General features: G+C 37.5%; 1 protein-coding gene across 1 annotated transcript; it reads left to right on the top strand.

Annotated features, from left to right (window-relative positions):
- Nucleotides 1–100: 100 nt before the first annotated feature.
- On the top strand, nt 101–7,899 carry PlexA (plexin A). Its single transcript, XM_089696961.1, has 3 exons — nt 101–416; nt 1,003–1,109; nt 1,709–7,899. The coding sequence occupies exon 3, from the start codon at nt 1,764–1,766 to the stop codon at nt 7,452–7,454; it is 5,691 nt and encodes a 1,896-aa protein (XP_089553087.1). The 5' UTR covers nt 101–416; nt 1,003–1,109; nt 1,709–1,763; the 3' UTR covers nt 7,455–7,899.
- The last annotated feature ends 10,216 nt before the right edge of the window (nt 7,900–18,115 follow it).

The raw sequence follows: 18,115 nt of genomic DNA on the forward strand, positions 1-18,115 counted from the left end.
ATAATATTGAACGCATCTTTTGCTACAGTGCTGCCTCTTGCGGAATTTATTTGAATTAAGTGACGAATCGGGTAGACTCGGTTTTTCTCGTATCAGTCACGCCTAGACTCGTTCGAAAAGCGAAACCGACATCATTCCATGGCGATGTACCAAGACTGATGCTCTTGTCGTGGACTCCTTGTGTAAATGGCTAGTTTTACTCAACAAACCGGGATTTGTACCTCGATAAAAGTTATATTTTAAGAATGATGTTGTGATTTTAGCTTAAATAGTGTTTTAAGTGTTTTGTTGTAAATATTCGAACAAGTGATAAATTGTACAAATTTGTGAAGTGGTGCAATAGTGTTAGCTGTTCCTTGACCCGATTGAGGATTCTATAAGGATTGCCTATATACACATCAGCCACATACAACAAGGTAAGATTAAGTGTAAAATTGTGTTAATTTGCTCGGGAATGCGTGGCGTTTATTGGAATGGCTTCCGTTTATCGACTCGCGTGCGCGGTAATGGCTGACTTTCTTTCTCAATCCCAACAGAAACAACATAAAAAAAATACTTAAATTAAACTTTTACCCATACTTATTCCGTTTTAATGACACTATTTGAGATTTTTACGTTATTTTCAATGCGTAGGTCGAAGATTAGGCCGAGTGGGTGGTGGCAGGGAATGCAATCAACGAGACCGACCGGTCATAGCTGTGTTGTAGTTTTGCGTTCAAGCTATCGAATATGTTTTATCGAGTACTTAAACATTTTTATGAATAACTATTTAAATATTTTATCTTTGTCAATAACTTATTTACTTTAATTAAGCTATACTCGTAAAACGACATGTCTAGACGAATATAATATTATGTGACGATTTTAGTACATACATAGTAAGGTTTTCTAGATTAAAATTGAAATTCTATTAAGTAGTCTAGATTAAAATGTAAAAGCTACAGCTAGGTATCGGATCGAGGAGCCCCGACGGGCTTTAAACTGTGTTGTTTGTTGTTACAGATTTTTGGACAGGCGGTTTCCGCATTATGAAAGAGCACTGTACATGAATTCGATCGAGTAGAAATAACTTTGAAGCCCGTCCGTTCTTGATCAGTCATGGCAATCCTGTAAGTATTACAAAATTGTTGTCGTCGATGTTTTCTGTTGATTAATGTTTCATTTAGTTACTTTTTTTTATCGTTACGCTACCACGTTCGCTCCCTCGAACAGCATGCCAAATTATATGATTTTTTGTTACCTCCCTTTGTGATGCTGAGGCTTTCGTCGGCGTGTGATGATCAGTGCACTGACCGCGTCGGGGCTGTCGGTGCCCGTTTATTTCCAGTACTAACCTATTTTTGTACGCGTCGAAAAAACATCCGTCATACATACAGGTTTCATTCTCATCGTTTACAATAACATCGCACGTTATTCATCTCTCTAAATTGTATCTTGTCGGCTCTAGTTCAGGTCAGTTCGGCATAATGAAATAGGTTGGTACATCGACGTAAACGGGACTGAACACCTCCGTTTCAGCTCGCGAAATCGCTCCAATCGCACTGGACCCCTCCGAGCCAAGGCGTCAGTAATGACGGGTTTGTCGTTTGACACAATGATAGCTAGGTAGTTACGGTTCGGTCAGGAGATGCGGGCGCCGGAGCGGTGCGGTGCGATGGGATCGTAGCGGCGACGTCGGACAGTGGCTGAGCGGTGTATCGCGTTCCAGATGGGCGGGTGGATGTCTGCGCGGGAGACGGCGGTAGACCACATGCGCCCGCGCGATGTGGCGCGTGCTGCTCGCCCTCGGGGCGGCGTGCGTCGCCGCGCGCGCCTCGCAGGACGTGGTGCGCACATTCTCCGACAAAATCGACCCTTCCACCCAGTTCAACCACCTAGTCGTTGATCGCAACACTGGCAGAGTCTACGTCGGCGCCGTCAACCGGCTGTTCCAGTTGTCCCCGGACTTAGAAGTGGCACAGAGAATCGACACGGGCCCGGTGAACGATTCGTCCCAGTGTACGTTCGATTGCCCGCCTAACTTTGTCAAGAAGCCGACGGACAATGTTAACAAGGCGCTCGTTATCGATTACGCGACGAGTCGTCTCATCACATGCGGTTCAGTGCTACAGGGACTGTGTTCTGTTCGTAATCTAAACAATATTTCGCATGATGTGCGGGAAGTGCGTGAACCGGTCGTCGCGAACAATGCGAGTGCTTCCACCGTAGCGTTTATTGCACCGGGGCCTCCGAACCCACCTATGACTCAAGTTATGTACGTCGGAGTTACGTTTACTGGTAATTCACCGTATCGATCGGAGGTACCCACTGTGAGCAGTCGATCCTTGGAAGATGATAGACTTTTTATGATAGCACGGACGGCTGTGACTACTGGCACGCGGATGTTTGTTAATTCACTATCTCGTGAGCGTTATCCCATTAACTATGTATATGGCTTTAGCTCCGAAGGGTTCAGTTACTTTTTAACGACGCAGTTAAGAGGTGTGGGTTCTGATACATATTATAGTAAATTAGTACGTGTTTGCCATGACGATGAGAACTATTATTCATACACTGAAATACCAATGTCATGTATGGGTGAAGGAGGCGGTAACTTTGGATACAATCTTGTGCAAGCTGCATTTGTTGGGAAAGCAGGATCAGTATTAGCCGGCGAGTTGGGAATCACTGCACAACAAGATGTATTGTTTGCAGCTTTTAGCCAAAGTGAATCAATTAATACAAACGTTCCATCGAACTTATCTGCTTTATGTGTCTATACTTTAAAAGCTATTCGTCGTAAATTTATGCAAAATATTAAAACCTGCTTTAGTGGTAACGGATCAAGGGGATTAGATTTCATATCTCCATCACATGCATGTATTGGTACGAAACTGCAATCGATTAGTGAAGATTTTTGCGGGTTGGATGTGAATACACCCCTGGGTGGTGAACAACCAGTTGAAGCAGTACCTGTTGCCAGGTTTAAGGAACGTTTAACAGCCGTGGCTGCTACAGCGACTGGAGATTATACGGTTGTATTTGCCGGCACCGCAGAAGGTCATCTCAAAAAGATCGTCGTTGAAAGCCCAACCTTGGCCTTCGAGTACGGAGATATTGTTGTCGATGAAAATTCGCCAGTCAACAAAGATTTATTTTTTGACACGCAATTGATGCATTTATACGTAATGACTGAACGTAAAGTGGCTAAAGTGAAAGTTCAAGAGTGCAGCATATACAAGTCATGTTTAACCTGTCTTGGAGCAAAGGACCCTTACTGCGGCTGGTGTTCGTTGGAAAATAAGTGTAGTCTGAGATCAGACTGTCAACAGGCAGCAGATGATCCCTTGTATTGGATTTCATATCGTAGTGGTCGTTGCACTACCATTACACAAGTAACACCAAATCAACTACAACGAACGACGGCGAGAACATTAGATTTAGTTATCGAAAACTTACCTACGCTTAATGGGCAATTTTTATGTGCGTTTACGGCTTTAGATCGTACACTAATAACTAACGCTACTCGGAAACCTTATGGGGTTAATTGTACTACACCACGAACTGATACATTGCCTCCGATACCGGCAGGGCAACATCATTTCACCGCAAAATTGTCGGTGCGCACAACACAGGGACCTGATTTTGTAGCAACTAATTTTACGTTTTTTGATTGTAATACGTACAGCTCGTGTACTCAGTGCGTCAGCTCGTCTTTCCCGTGTGACTGGTGCGTAGACGGCCATCGCTGCACCCATGATACAGCAGAAAATTGTAGAAACGATATACTTGTTACTGGCGTTAGTAGAATAGGTCCAAGCTATCGATCTGGTCCAGGTTTTTGTCCCACGATAAATTCAACCTTAGATGGCAACGAAATTTTAGTTCCTTCTGGCGTCAAAAAAGCTATTAAAGTCCGGGTGCATATTATTGGTCAATTTATAGTTCAAACTCGGTTCGTATGTCAATTTAATATTGAAGGTCGCGTTGCTCATGTAAATGCTCAATTACTTGGTGATACTATTTATTGCGAACCGCATGAGTTTACGTATACATCACGCGCTCCTAATATAACGGCCTCGTTTGCGGTAATATGGGGTAGTTCGAAGCCATTAGATAACCCAGATAATACTCATATACTCATTTATAGATGTAATGATATGGCGGATAATTGCGGTATATGTTTAGCTTTACCAGAAAAGTTCGGTTGCGGCTGGTGTCAGGGTTCCGATAAATGCGAAGTACAAGAACAATGCGGCGCTCCAAGTGTTTGGCTTAACGGAACACAAACTTGTCCAAACCCTGAAATTCATTCCTTTCGACCGCAACTTGGTCCTTGGGACGGCGGTACAAATATAACTATTGAAGGTATTAATTTAGGTCGTAATATATCCGATATCTATAATGGCGTTACAATAGCTGGTATTAAATGTCAACCAATTATTGAATTATACGTTAAGACAAGGCGAATTGTATGTACGGTTGATGGACCCGGTGAAGAAGTTCCCAGGGACGGTCCTGTAGTTGTTCGCGTTGCAGACTATCGCGGCGAATCGAAACATCACTACGCTTTTGTTAATCCTAAAATAAACTCAATTCAACCAAAATACGGTCCTCAATCGGGTGGAACAAAGTTACGTATTACGGGCGAGTATCTAAACGCGGGAAGTAATATTCAAGCGTTCATCGACGAACTACCATGCGCTATTTTATCCGTATCGCACGAGGAAGCCGTCTGTAGAACGAGCCATTCATATCAGCTTAAAATGGGTACACTACGGATGCGGTTTGATAATGGAATGCGTACTTTGGAACGAGAAAAGTTTGAATATATAGAGGACCCTGTTGTAGTTTCGGTCGAATCTGGTCCTCCATTAGCATCACAACGAAAACAGCCTAAAGGTATTCCGTCCGGAGGGATAAACATCAAAGTGATGGGCCGAAATTTCCATTCCATTCAGTTTCCACAGATATACGTATATCACGACAACCGGCCTTATATTGCCCCTTGTCATAGAGTCGACTTTCAAACGCATCTCATTTGCGAATCTCCTGGCATCGAAAGCGCTGGGCTTAATCTAGATCCCGATAGACCGCTAGAGTTAGAATACGGTTTTAATATGGACGACGTACAAAGCGTGCAAAATCTAACAACGAAAACCGGCGACGCGTTCCTTCTTTATCCCGATCCAATTTACGAAAAATTCGACGAAGACGTAAAGTATTATAAATCAGAGTATTTGACGATAAATGGTCAAAATTTAGATAGGGCGTGTACGGAGAGTGACGTTGAAGTTCATATCGGGGAAAGCTTGTGCAACGTAACGTCTCTATCGAGGCATCAGTTGACATGCCGCCCGCCGTCGCGCGACGAGTTGCCTGACGGGGATGACACCCCCGAGGTCGTAGTGAGGGTCGGCCGGGCTCTTACGTATAAAATTGGTAAATTATCTTATTCTTCTCAAGCTGGCCTACAGTCGGCTTTAGGTAAACCAGTATTATTCGGTGTTATAGCTAGTATTATTATACTCATTTTAGTATTTGTCGTGTTTCTAGTTATGTATAGGCGTAAATCAACTGAAAATATTAGAGTATTAAAAAATATGCAAGAGCAAATGGATATATTAGAATTAAGAGTAGCTGCGGAATGCAAAGAGGCTTTCGCGGAACTGCAGACTGAAATGACTGATTTGACGGGAGACATAACCGGTGGAATACCTTTTCTCGATTATCGTACGTACGCTATGAAAATATTATTTCCTAATATAGACGACCACGCTGTCCTTCAATGGGAGCGTCCAGAGCTTATGAGGAAAGAGAAAGGTCTCAGAATGTTCGGTCAGCTAATTTTAAATAAAACATTCCTTTTATTGTTTATTCGTACTTTAGAAAGTAATAGATATTTTTCAATGCGCGATCGTGTCAATGTTGCTTCACTCATAATGGTAACTTTACAAAGTAAGATGGAGTATTGTACGGACGTTTTAAAGACCCTATTAGCCGAGCTTATAGAAAAATGTATGGAGAGCAAAAGTCATCCCAAGCTATTATTAAGGAGAACTGAAAGCGTCGCTGAGAAAATGCTAAGCGCTTGGTTCACTTTTCTTTTATACAAATTCCTTCGCGAGTGCGCCGGCGAACCGCTTTATCTTTTGTTTAGATCGATGAAAGGTCAAGTAGACAAAGGCCCCGTAGATGTAATAACCTCTGAGGCACGATATTCGCTCAGTGAGGAGAAACTAATTAGACAGTCGATCGATTTTAAACCGATGACCGTTAGCGTGTCCATTTCACAACAGACACTATTCGTTAGTGGTTTAGAGGCTCCCACGGAAAACGTGCAAGTTAAAGTTCTCGACTGTGATACGATTAGCCAAGTGAAGGAGAAGTGTTTAGATGCTATTTACCGCGCTACACCGTATTCGCAAAGGCCGAGTCGTGACGAGTTAGATTTGGAATGGCGCACGGGTGCCTGCGGTCGATTAATTCTGTACGACGAAGACAGTACCACTAAATGCGAAGGTGAATGGCGTAAACTTAATACTCTCAACCATTATCGCGTACCAGACGGTGCTTGTCTCAGTCTCGTAGCTAAACAGAGTTCCGTGTATAACTTATCTAACATGGAGAAAAACGACAAATCGCACACTTACGAAACTTTGAACCGCGGCAAATACGGCTCCGCTAGTCCCCCGGCTAGTCCTCTCAAGTACGAGCACGGTGGCGGCTTTAAATACTGGCATCTCGTGAGACACCACGACGGTGACGCACATAAGGAGGGAGAGCGTGGAAATAAAATGGTTTCAGAAATATATCTTACGCGTCTGCTCGCTACCAAGGGTACGTTGCAAAAGTTTGTCGATGATTTATTCGAAACTATATTTAGCACCGCGCATCGGGGCTCCGCATTGCCTCTCGCTATAAAATACATGTTCGATTTCCTCGACGACCAAGCGCTTCAGCATGCGATATCCGATCCGGAAGTAGTTCACACGTGGAAGAGCAATTCCCTACCGTTGCGTTTCTGGGTTAATCTAATCAAAAATCCGAATTTCGTATTCGACGTTCACAAATCTAACACGGTCGACTCCTGCCTGTCGGTCATCGGGCAAACGTTCATGGACTCTTGTTCCACTTCGGATCACATTCTAGGTAAAGATTCGCCTTCGTCTAAGCTTCTGTACGCTAAAGATATACCGGTATACAAAGAATGGGTGGAGCGTTACTACGCCGACATTAAGCTGATGCCGGCGATCTCGGACCAGGACATGAACGCGATGCTGGCCGAGGAGTCGCGCCTGCACACGAAAGAGTTCAACACGAACTGCGCGCTGAACGAGCTGTACGCATACGCGGTAAAGTACAACGAACAGCTCATGGTGACGCTCGAGGAGGACGAGTTCTCGCAGAAGCAGCGGCTCGCCTACCGCCTCGAGCAGGTGCACGGCCTCATGGCGCACGACTATAACGTGTAACCGCTCCCTCGGGGCCCGAACCCACCGCTCTGTACATACTGCCCTCGCACATATCTATTGCTGGCGATTATTGTATATATTAGATAGTGTACAGTCTTTAATATTGTAATTTTTGTATAATTTCAGCGGTCCGATGTCGTTTTTTAATTTTATATAATGAACTTTGTATTAATTTTACACGACGAATCCGACCGGCCGCGGTCGTGCCACAGTATGCATCGTAAACTATAAAAAAAATTGTGTATGTATGTCTATGTGTGCTCGCGTACGAGTTAATGTTACGTCGATCGGTGTAAAATGTGTGTCGCAAATGAATTCGCATGTAAGCTCGCCGGCGAAGCACTCGCCGCCGGGTTAATTTTTAAATTTGTACTCGCAGTCTACTTAACGAAATAACCGAAAGTGAACCGGTGAACGATTCCATTAATAAATATCGTCGAATGTATGCATTGTGTTTGATTTATCGCGCAGCGCCATTGTCCGCGTCCGACGAAAGCCCACGCGCTCCGGCAGCTGTAGCAGGGAGGGCGCGGTTGCGTGCGCTTGCCGCCTCGCCGCCTCGCCTCCCGCGGCGCGAGGCGGCGAGCATGAACCGACGTGGCCCTGCTGTTTCAGCCACTACGTCCGAATCGCGGCCCGCGCGGCATTCGCTATCGTCAACAACATATACAGCATCCCGGCTTACGTCGTGTGGATGTTGGCGCTGCGCCTAACGAGACCCTTGTACGCCCCCCTCTATTGGAAGATCGAAGGGCTCATGTACCACTGGCTGCTGGCGATGGTGTCCCTCTGGTCCTGGACCGCCGGATATGAGAGTGAGTACATGCACATGAATAACTGACTTTCGAACACGAGTCATTGAGTACATACCGAAAGTATAATACATAAAACAAAGTATACTATGAAACAATTGAAAGTAAATATTTACTGCTATAACGCTAATTAGTAACTACTTTTATTATTATACAGTTTGATGCTTTAGGGAAATTGCAAAATTCACTACGAGAATTAAAAGAGAATGTAAAATGTACATGCATTTAATGAAATTTCATGCTTCATACTTGTTAATTGCTACTCAATTTACTTAATTCAAGTTATTAAATTTACACAAATACTGAAATATGTTCACGTTCCTACGTGTACTTACTAAATAACAAGATCATAGTTTAACAACTGTAAACTGAAAAAGTTAAATTGAAATGTACTCTTAAAGATGAGAAACTATTCTGACATAAGCTCATTTCGATAGCTAACTTTGCACACAAAAACCTCTGTATACAATGATTCAATAATTATATTGAAATCTAAATTACAAATCCGATTTTGTCAAACCAGTATCACTGAATATCATAGTGGCAACTACATACATAATATGATTAATGATACTAATTAATATTTTATCACAAACGTTATATTAGTTTGTTGTACACAACATTACTGAATTAGTTGTCTTAAAAGTTAAAAGCTAAATCATAGCTTACTAAAAAATTGATAATATGTCTAATGCATCATTATAAACAGTCTAAAATATAGCTATTGGGGAATTAAAAAATCTATTCATAAGTATCGAACCTATGACCATGATAGGCTTAAAGAAATCGTCAAGTAAAGTTAAATAATCCTCTTGTTTTGAGTAATATGACGTGAGAGAATAATCTTTCGAATAATTTTTCTTTGGATTTGGAAAAAGTAGCAAGTCTTTAAATGTAAGTAACAATATAAAATAAGTTGAAACAACGGAACGCCGTGACCTTGAAACGTGAAGATTGGAGGCAGATCACGCAAGGTAAGTGTCATCAGTTTAAACAGTATAATATAGTCGTAATATTTGATATGCTCATGATGTCATACAGGAAATATAAAATAGATAGTGCGCTGTCCAAAAATAATCACTAATTTATAGTAATTACATTCATTTATAGAGATTAGTACAATTCACACGAGTAATTGTTAAATTTGAATTTACCTTATTGAAGAATGTCTGACCCAGTGATAAACAATTTTTAAGAATCATACATAAGATACACGAACCTAAAAACAATCTTTCATACATAACATCATGTAAAAATATCACATTGGGATATTTTAGAATTATGTGTAAAATTATATCTATTATGCACCATATTGGACACAATTTCAAACTTAATTAACAATGTACATATGGTGGACAGGCTTTTCGCTAACAGCGATCTCTACCAGGCAGACCAAATGACAAGGGAAAATAAAAAAATAATTAATTAAAAATCATAATTTATTACCAAATCCTAATGCTCATTACTAAAATAATCTTATCTATATTACTAAGTGTAAGTTATCTTTTTTGCCTTGAGTATTTATTTTGTGAATATTTAACAGTTAGAATACGGAAGCAAGGGTTGTTTAATATTTACCGTTTTTATAATTTAGCCATGATGTAATGTTCACACGCAATCATTGTGTCGGCTAGTTAACGATACTCATATCTATTTTAATTTTCATATATTGTGTGGTAGACATGTTTCGTAAGGTGTTGATCCTTATGTAAAATGTAATATAGGGTTGGTAGGTAACTAAGAAATAGCTTATGTTATTCTAGCCTGTGAGGAATCTGAATACTGAATTTCCTCAGAATCGCTTTTATAGGTTCCATGTGAAAATAAAACACATTTTTGCTATTAAAATTTTAAATTTAATAAATGGATTATATACCTTTATAGTTTATACGCAATAATTGATTTATAATACTTCCTGACGCTCCTACCTTATATGCATTAAGTATTTATGTTACAGACTACAGTCCACATAAGCATTTATTTTTTACATGAGACATTTTTGCCTCAACATCCTCTTATTTAATAATGTTCCTATTGCTATTTATAATAACTCTTACTTGACTAATCCTGTTAAATACATATATCCTTATCCATAAATAAAGTTAAATTCCGATAACGATAAGAGATTGGAATTCGATTGTATTCTCGGGTTTTTATGAACTCGTGATAACCTAGAAAAAGCATTTGAGCTGAGTCACATGTTGACGTGATTACCGACTATTTGTAGTTTTTACATGAATATTATAATAATTATGACTAAACTTAGTGACTAAAAACCGAAGTTATGACTAATTTTGTATTCGCTATTCGGGATGTGTATCCGGGGTAGCTAAATCCTGTGATTGTGTGTAAATTAGTAATTTTGTTTTGCATATTTTTATAAACACATTGATAGATACTTATATAATTTTGTACTAGAGACAAAGTTGTTGCCAAGAGTACTAGTAAATTCTTTATCCAACATAAAACATTGTACATTTAAATTTAAGCCAAAAATGTATGTACATAATGATGCTCATTATAGGCTTACGAAAGTGATTCAGCGCCGAGCGCGACGCAACGAGCGGAAAGAAAATCAAATCGCACATGTAATTTAGCGGACTTGCTACACTGCGACCGGATTTATGTAAAAGTAGGCTTCAATGTATTACACACGTTACAATCTGATTTGCGTTTAATATCCTCTTGCGCAAGCCGCAAATTAGATTTCGCGTGCGGTAAGGTAATCGGTTTCGCGCGGTGTATAGCGGGCCGTCAATGGAACAATGGTATTTCGATGGAACCGGTCCGGTTTGAGTATTGACCTTATGCGACTGCGTGGTCTACGTCGCGCCGTGAGGACGGTCGATGACCGCTCCCTACCAACTAGGAATGCCGAGTGCCCCCACTCGTCAAACGTGCACCGAGTGGCGGATTTGCATGTCACCGGAATTTGACTTTAAACTTTTGCGTCATGTATTTGAGTTCCAATTTAGGTGAAGCGACGATCGAGATCGCCCGGTCAGAGAGGGGACTTGGATTTTTATCGTGGAGATTGTGGTTTGCTTGCTATATGGATTATGTTATGCGAATTATATTTATTGTTATAGTTTATTGAATATTTTTTACTTGAATTAGATAAATTAAACACGTATACAAAATAAGAACTTATAGACTTAGCTAAAGCTAGTTTTCCTATTTTATTTTTAAACACCTGATATTGATTATACATTTTTGTGTGTAGCATCTCTAGATTCGTTTTATGTAAATGTATTCAAATTTCTTGGCGAATTCCTTCATTTCAACCCACTTTCTCAATAACTTGAGATGACTCACACGGCCGTTGCATACATGTAACGTACGTACATATAAACACAAGTCTGTTTGTCCGAGCGTGTAACATTGCTTATGATTCATTGAGACTTGATTTTAATTAGTTCGTGTGCCATCTGGCTGTGGCGACATAATGACCTTCATTGAACTTGTATGGCGTCAGTTTTAGTGGTTTTGTTTGTTTTAAGAAATAAAAGAATTTGCAACAGATTTAAAGCAATTATTTTAATCCATCCTGCATTTCTAACACTTTACTAACATAATAATTAATACTTACAAATAAATGTCGAAAAGAATTTATTTTATCTCCTCTTAATAATAAATTCATTGGTCCTATACAGCTGATAATTAAAGTGATTAACCTTAAAAACCTAAATTCTGGGTCATAGCCCTTCACAGTTCACACCTTTTTTACAAAGGATTCCCATTTGAATAGATTTGAGATATAAAGTTAACGTGTTACAAAACATTACATAAAAAATACATTAACTGTTTACATTAGGTAAATACTGTTTTCACTTTTCAGTGAAGTATTAAATTTCTCTTAATTTGACTGATCTGTGACACCATTAAAATAGTAGGTATATGATGTGAGCACGATAAATCCAAATTATGATAACATTCAAGTTAAATATGCATTGTCTTTGAATATTAAGAATTTGTATGTGAACGTGCCTTGACGGTTGTTTTAAGTCTTATATTATGTAAGGAAATAATTATAAAGTTCATTTATATACAACTTATTGCATAAGATGGGAATTTAGATGCTCTTTTTGAGAAGTTAGCTTAAAATTAACATGTCAAAATTATTTAAGGTATAATTGGTAACCATAGTTACAGCTTTATTTATTTTTATTTATATCCAATTAGAGATAAACTACGATAACATGGCGCGCCCCTCCAAATTACTGTTTCAATGTGTGTAGTGAAATACGAATATTTAAATATTATATTATTATTATTATTTATAATATTATAATAATTAAATTATTAATTTTTATTATTATATTATATTATTTATTATGAATTTCACAAATACTTTCAAACGTTTTGAAATTTGGAGGGGCGCGCCATGTTATCGTAGTTTATCTCTACCTAAATAGGTATTCAACCTTATTAATAACGAGAAATTATTATAAAATATATATAAAGTTAGATCCGAGGAATTCGAATAAATTGTACGGTAGTTTCATAGTTATCGTTATACAAAGACAATGAATTTTTTATCTCATTATAAATATTAGTAATTAAAGATAAAGCGTTTGTTGGTAGATACAACTTAATTACCAAAGGTTATCATTAACAAGGCTAATTCTATATACATTTCAAATGTATCTATATAATACATAGATAAGGATTTCTATGAATGACCGTTGAACTTACAAGTAATTTAGGAACATGCGTTTAATGAGAGGGTCTTATCTTTGAACGGACTTCAAAAATATTTTCAATTACGCCTATTGAAATGTATTGGAATTGAATCTTCTTTGAAAATATAAATATATCCTGTGATTTAACATGATGTGCGGATTTGATGCCTACAAATTGACACGTTTCTAATTTCTATACAGCTAGATATATTCTCTAAAATGTCGCTCAACGGTAATTAATTAAAATATTGAATACCAACTAATAAGCTTAAAATATACATTATTATATAGAGCATAAATTTGAAGCTAATTATCATTTCACGCAAACACAAGTAAGAGTTTATTGCACTTCATTACGGTATTATATTCTCAAGATATGCCAATCAGGTTTGGTGAGATTGATGGTTCCTATTCAATAATTGCTAATGATTGGATTGTTGATACTTGTTGTACTGTGCTTACAGCACGTATATATGTAGAATTGCACTGGCTCACCACTACACTCAATAGTGCGGGAACACGTCCATTCCAGTCCGGCATCGGCCGTCGACTGACTAATGACAGCTATAAGCTGTCCCCACCACTGGTGTACGTGAGACAATGTATATATCTATTTCATAGATACACTACATCCCTTCCTTTTTCAAAATTAATTAATTTTCGCTCCAAATAATCACATAATGAAAAATTATAGAATTATACAGTTATCAAGTTATTAATCAATAATTCCCAATAGAACTTTGAAACCTAAGTTAATGAAGAACTCTTAAAATCAGAACATACTTATCAAACCTACTCGTTTGATACTTGATAAACTCATTCCGTACTAGCTTCTACCCCTGCCCTTCCTTTTCAAATTTTTTTTTCTATTTTCAAACGAATATTGTATAGAAGTGTATAACATTATCCAACATTTTATAAACAGCGTCTGTCCTTCAAAATGATTAGACATTTTGTAGTATTCGACAGTTCAACAAAGGAGAATGACCACGGGTGGCATCGGCAAAATTTTAGTTGTGCCACGTATTCGCGATATTGTTAATTCCTATTGCATTTACAATGATCATATGTATCAATATTAAGTCTAAATAATACCGAATAAATAGAAATAAAAGTAAAAGTTTTTGTTTTGACACATATAGTTATCTATCTCTCTAGCAAGCATCCTGCGTCATATGTCATAGTATCTATTTGAAATGAATGTTGAATGAATGTGTTCGACGCATTGTTTGACGTTCTTTTGAAATAATGTTTATTACGATTCACTTTTCACATTTGTCTTGTAAATCAAAATATTACCTATGTAATAAATGTAAAACTTAACGTTCATCGTTAGTTTAAACTCGATAAATTATTTTTTTAAAGAAAACTTTAATCGTTTCTAAAAGTACCAACATCAAACTTCAAATTGAGCTATATTTCATCTTGACACAACAAGTTTGATTGCGATACCAAGTGCCATAGTCACTTGGGCAATCTCCTTTAGACAATTATAGAAAATATGACATTGTTATCTAAATTTACAAATTTTGGCTTGCTCAAAAAATAGTACAAAACTTATTATTGAACTTCATGTTTTACTACCTAACATAAGTTTAAAGTATCTGCATATCTTCAAACTTATTAACTTTATTCTTATTCTTATTTTTTTTTATTTTTTTTTTAATATCAGCAAATTTGTAAGTGGCCAAGATTCCGTACTGATGAGTGTACACCACCAAATTCAATGCTACATGTTTATATTGATTATTACTCAAACTGCAAATGTCTCAATGTTTAGGATTTGCGTTCTGAATTCTAAAGCTACACAATTACCTACTAAAAACGTGTTCAGTTTCTCCTTTAAACCAATTGACTTTATCTGACGATAATATTATTATGTATTATGTATACGCCAATAACCGTGCTATTTTTGTATTTTTTGTGTAAACAATCTAAATATCTTAATCTTCAACAGACCCAAACATTCTTGAGATCTAAGTACCTTTTGTTTGAATTCTAAATTACCTTAAACAATACAATAAATGAACAACCTTCAAAACCAATTCAAGATACGTATTCTAACCATAGGATTTACGTTATGTCAGCTGCTTATCTAAACACGTAATTATCTGTTACATTTTATTATGAACTGCGTAAATAAGAAAGTATTAAAATATGCGAGTATTAAGTGTTTCGATTTACCTTCTATTTGATTAAATTAAACCTGCCTCTTTTTCATAGTCAATTAGGCACTGTACATCACGTTTTTTCATTAAGTATGCATTAAAGTCAAATGGAAATCACGCCTTAATCAAAAGTTACGAAAAACTTATTAAATCTCTTGATGCAACTATGTACTTAACGCATTACTTTTCATCTTTATTCAAGTAGTTATAAAGCTGTCTTTGCATAGCATGTCATTTCGATTTGTCAAGGGTAAGATCTGTCGACTAGTACCTACGTACTAACGTGGGTAGTCAAGAAATCAATTCAAAATAATTCGCAAATGGTTTTTCATTATAATATATGGACAAGTGAATGTTTACCGTTTACGTTCAATTCAATGACTTTCGTTGCTAGTGTTAACTTGCTAACTACAAAACCGTTAAGGTATATTTAAATCCATATTATCATCATTATTTGCGGAATGTAATTACAAATATATTACCTATATACCTACAAGTTATAAGATTCTTAATCCTTCCACTCGTAGTTGAACGAGAAATTATTTATAGGTATTTTAAATTACATTAAACAATATTAGGTAGGTATGTCACTAGTGTTATTTCGATACATAACGAAATTACTCTTATAATATTATTATTGCAAATGCATGTCCAATATGATGTCAATAATTAATAAGTAAGTAAGTGAGTAAGTAATTTATCAACCCTGTCTGCAATATATTTATAGGTAGTTGTTTAAAACTGTCTGGTATTTATGAAGGTAGATTGTAATACTTCTAGAATTTAAACTATTTTTGCAGTATAAACTTTACACGTTGCTAATATAGTTTATTCTGATATCTGGTCATAATTTGAGTATTTATTCCTCCTTTTTTTCGTGCAATTAATATGAAAGACGTGCTTACGCCACAGGATTTATTTTTTTCAAATATGTATCATGAATTACTGATGTAGATCATCAGTAGGTTCCAAACTACGTGAAATACTAGTAATATCACACGAGATAATAATTATATAACTACGTAAAACGTTGGGTTAAATTTAATGTAATAAGATTTAACTACACACTGGTTTTGTACGTTACAACCTACAACAAAATCTGTTCAGTATTACCATCGCATCATTGTGAAGTTACTACAGTTTGAAAACTTACTTTATTTTCTAATTGCACACTCAATGTGAAATTATATTATCTACTGACCGTTTTATGTGAATGATTGCAATACAGATTAGTTTGGTACCAGTCACCCAGTTATACGTCACCCTGGATTCCGATGAGCACCGGCTGGATGTGTTGACACGTTGCTCGACGTGGTAGCGGACACCAGGCATGGTGTCGCGGACCCAGATGTGATGTCACGGTACCTAGGATATCGTGTTGCGTATCAACGAATGATACTCGATGCATGACGTTCGAAGCTCGACTCCTGCGGTGCACGACGCGATGACATGGCGTTCGAAGCGGTGGTGAGAGCGGCAGCACCATCCATGCTGCGCAAAGTGAAGTTGCCGGCCTGCTGGCACTTGTCGACCTCGACAGTCGACACCTTACCTTTGGCACCAACCAAAGAGTGACACGTAGAATTACTGTTGGATACATTTTCCCATTGAAAACGTTCGAATGTAAAGTAGCCTCGTCCCGATGGCACACTTCCCATTTAAGGAATGTCAATTTCTCCTATTCAAAGGAAATCCATACCTCCTTTTAAAAGGAAATCGATACCTCCTATTTAAAGGAAGTCCAGACCTTCTATTTAAAGGAAATCAATACCTCCTATTTAAGGGAAGTCACTACCTCCTATTTAAAGGAAGTCCATACCTCCTATTTATAGGGAATCAATACCTCCTATTTATAGGGAATCTATACCTCCTATTTATAGGGAATCAATACCTCCTATTCAAAGGAAGTCCCTACCTCCTATTTAAAGGAAGTCCCTACCTCCTATTTAAAGGAAGTCATCTTTCTTTCTTTCTTTCATACCTCCTATATATAGGGAATCAATACCTCCTATTCAAAGGAAGTCCCTACCTCCTATTTAAAGGAAGTCATCTTTCTTTCTTTCTTTCATACCTCCTATATATAGGGAATCAATACCTCCTATTCAAAGGAAGTCCCTACCTCCTATTTAAAGGAAGTCCCTTCTACCAATTTAATGGAAGTCCATACTTCCAATTTAATGGAAGTCAATACCTCCAATTTAATGGAAGTCCATCTATTTTCATTTCAAATAGAATATGAAATTCAAACGAGTTTACTCGTCGTCGTCGTTACAGCCATGGAACGTCCACTGCTGGACGGCCTGCATCCAGTGACTCCCAGCCACTCGAACCAGGTCGTCTGTCCATCTTGTGGGAGGTCGTCCCACGCATAGCCACCCAATTTACATCTAATGTCATAATAATATAAAATTATAACCATGGCGGTTGCGAGTCCATAATACTTTGTCACATCTTGGTAATTACTACAGGTTACCACTTGTATTTATATTGTGGCTTTTTATGCATTAAACAAACATGGATATATATTAATTTACCCAATCTATTTATAGTCTAACGATATTTTAAATATTTATTTCTAATTTCTAATTTAACGAAATTAGTTACAGATAAGTAGCAGTCGTGAAAACGTTAAGACACTTAAATAGTTTGCCTCTTGTGTGAATAATATAATAAAACTAGGTGTGGCTAACACACAGTATTTTAGTGTATGCATTTTTATAATATTATGTATATATTACTCAAACAAGTATTTCAAATATTTTATTTCATATTTATATTCGCATTTAACGAGTCGCAGTATAAGCGTTGTATGCGTTCTGCGGCTAAAATATTCATTAATGTGCGGGTAGTTCTAAAATGTTTCAATACAGTTTAATTCTGTTTAAATTTAAAATCGTTCGTTCTTATTCCTTGTCTATTTGTTTTTATCAGCATTTATTGTTTAATTTCTAATAAGTGTATTATGAATTCATTGTGTACATAGTAAGTTTATACTTATT

The sequence above is a fragment of the Colias philodice genome, chromosome 7 (assembly GCF_061535455.1).
Source record: "Colias philodice isolate Cphi_HAF_F1 chromosome 7, ilColPhil1 Martin Lab GWU primary, whole genome shotgun sequence".
Lineage (NCBI taxonomy): Eukaryota > Metazoa > Arthropoda > Insecta > Lepidoptera > Pieridae > Colias > Colias philodice.

Coding starts and splice junctions, on each gene's coding strand:
- PlexA (XM_089696961.1), top strand. CDS start 1,764: ATGTGGCGCGTGCTGCTCGCCCTCGGGGCGGCGTGCGTCGCCGCGCGC.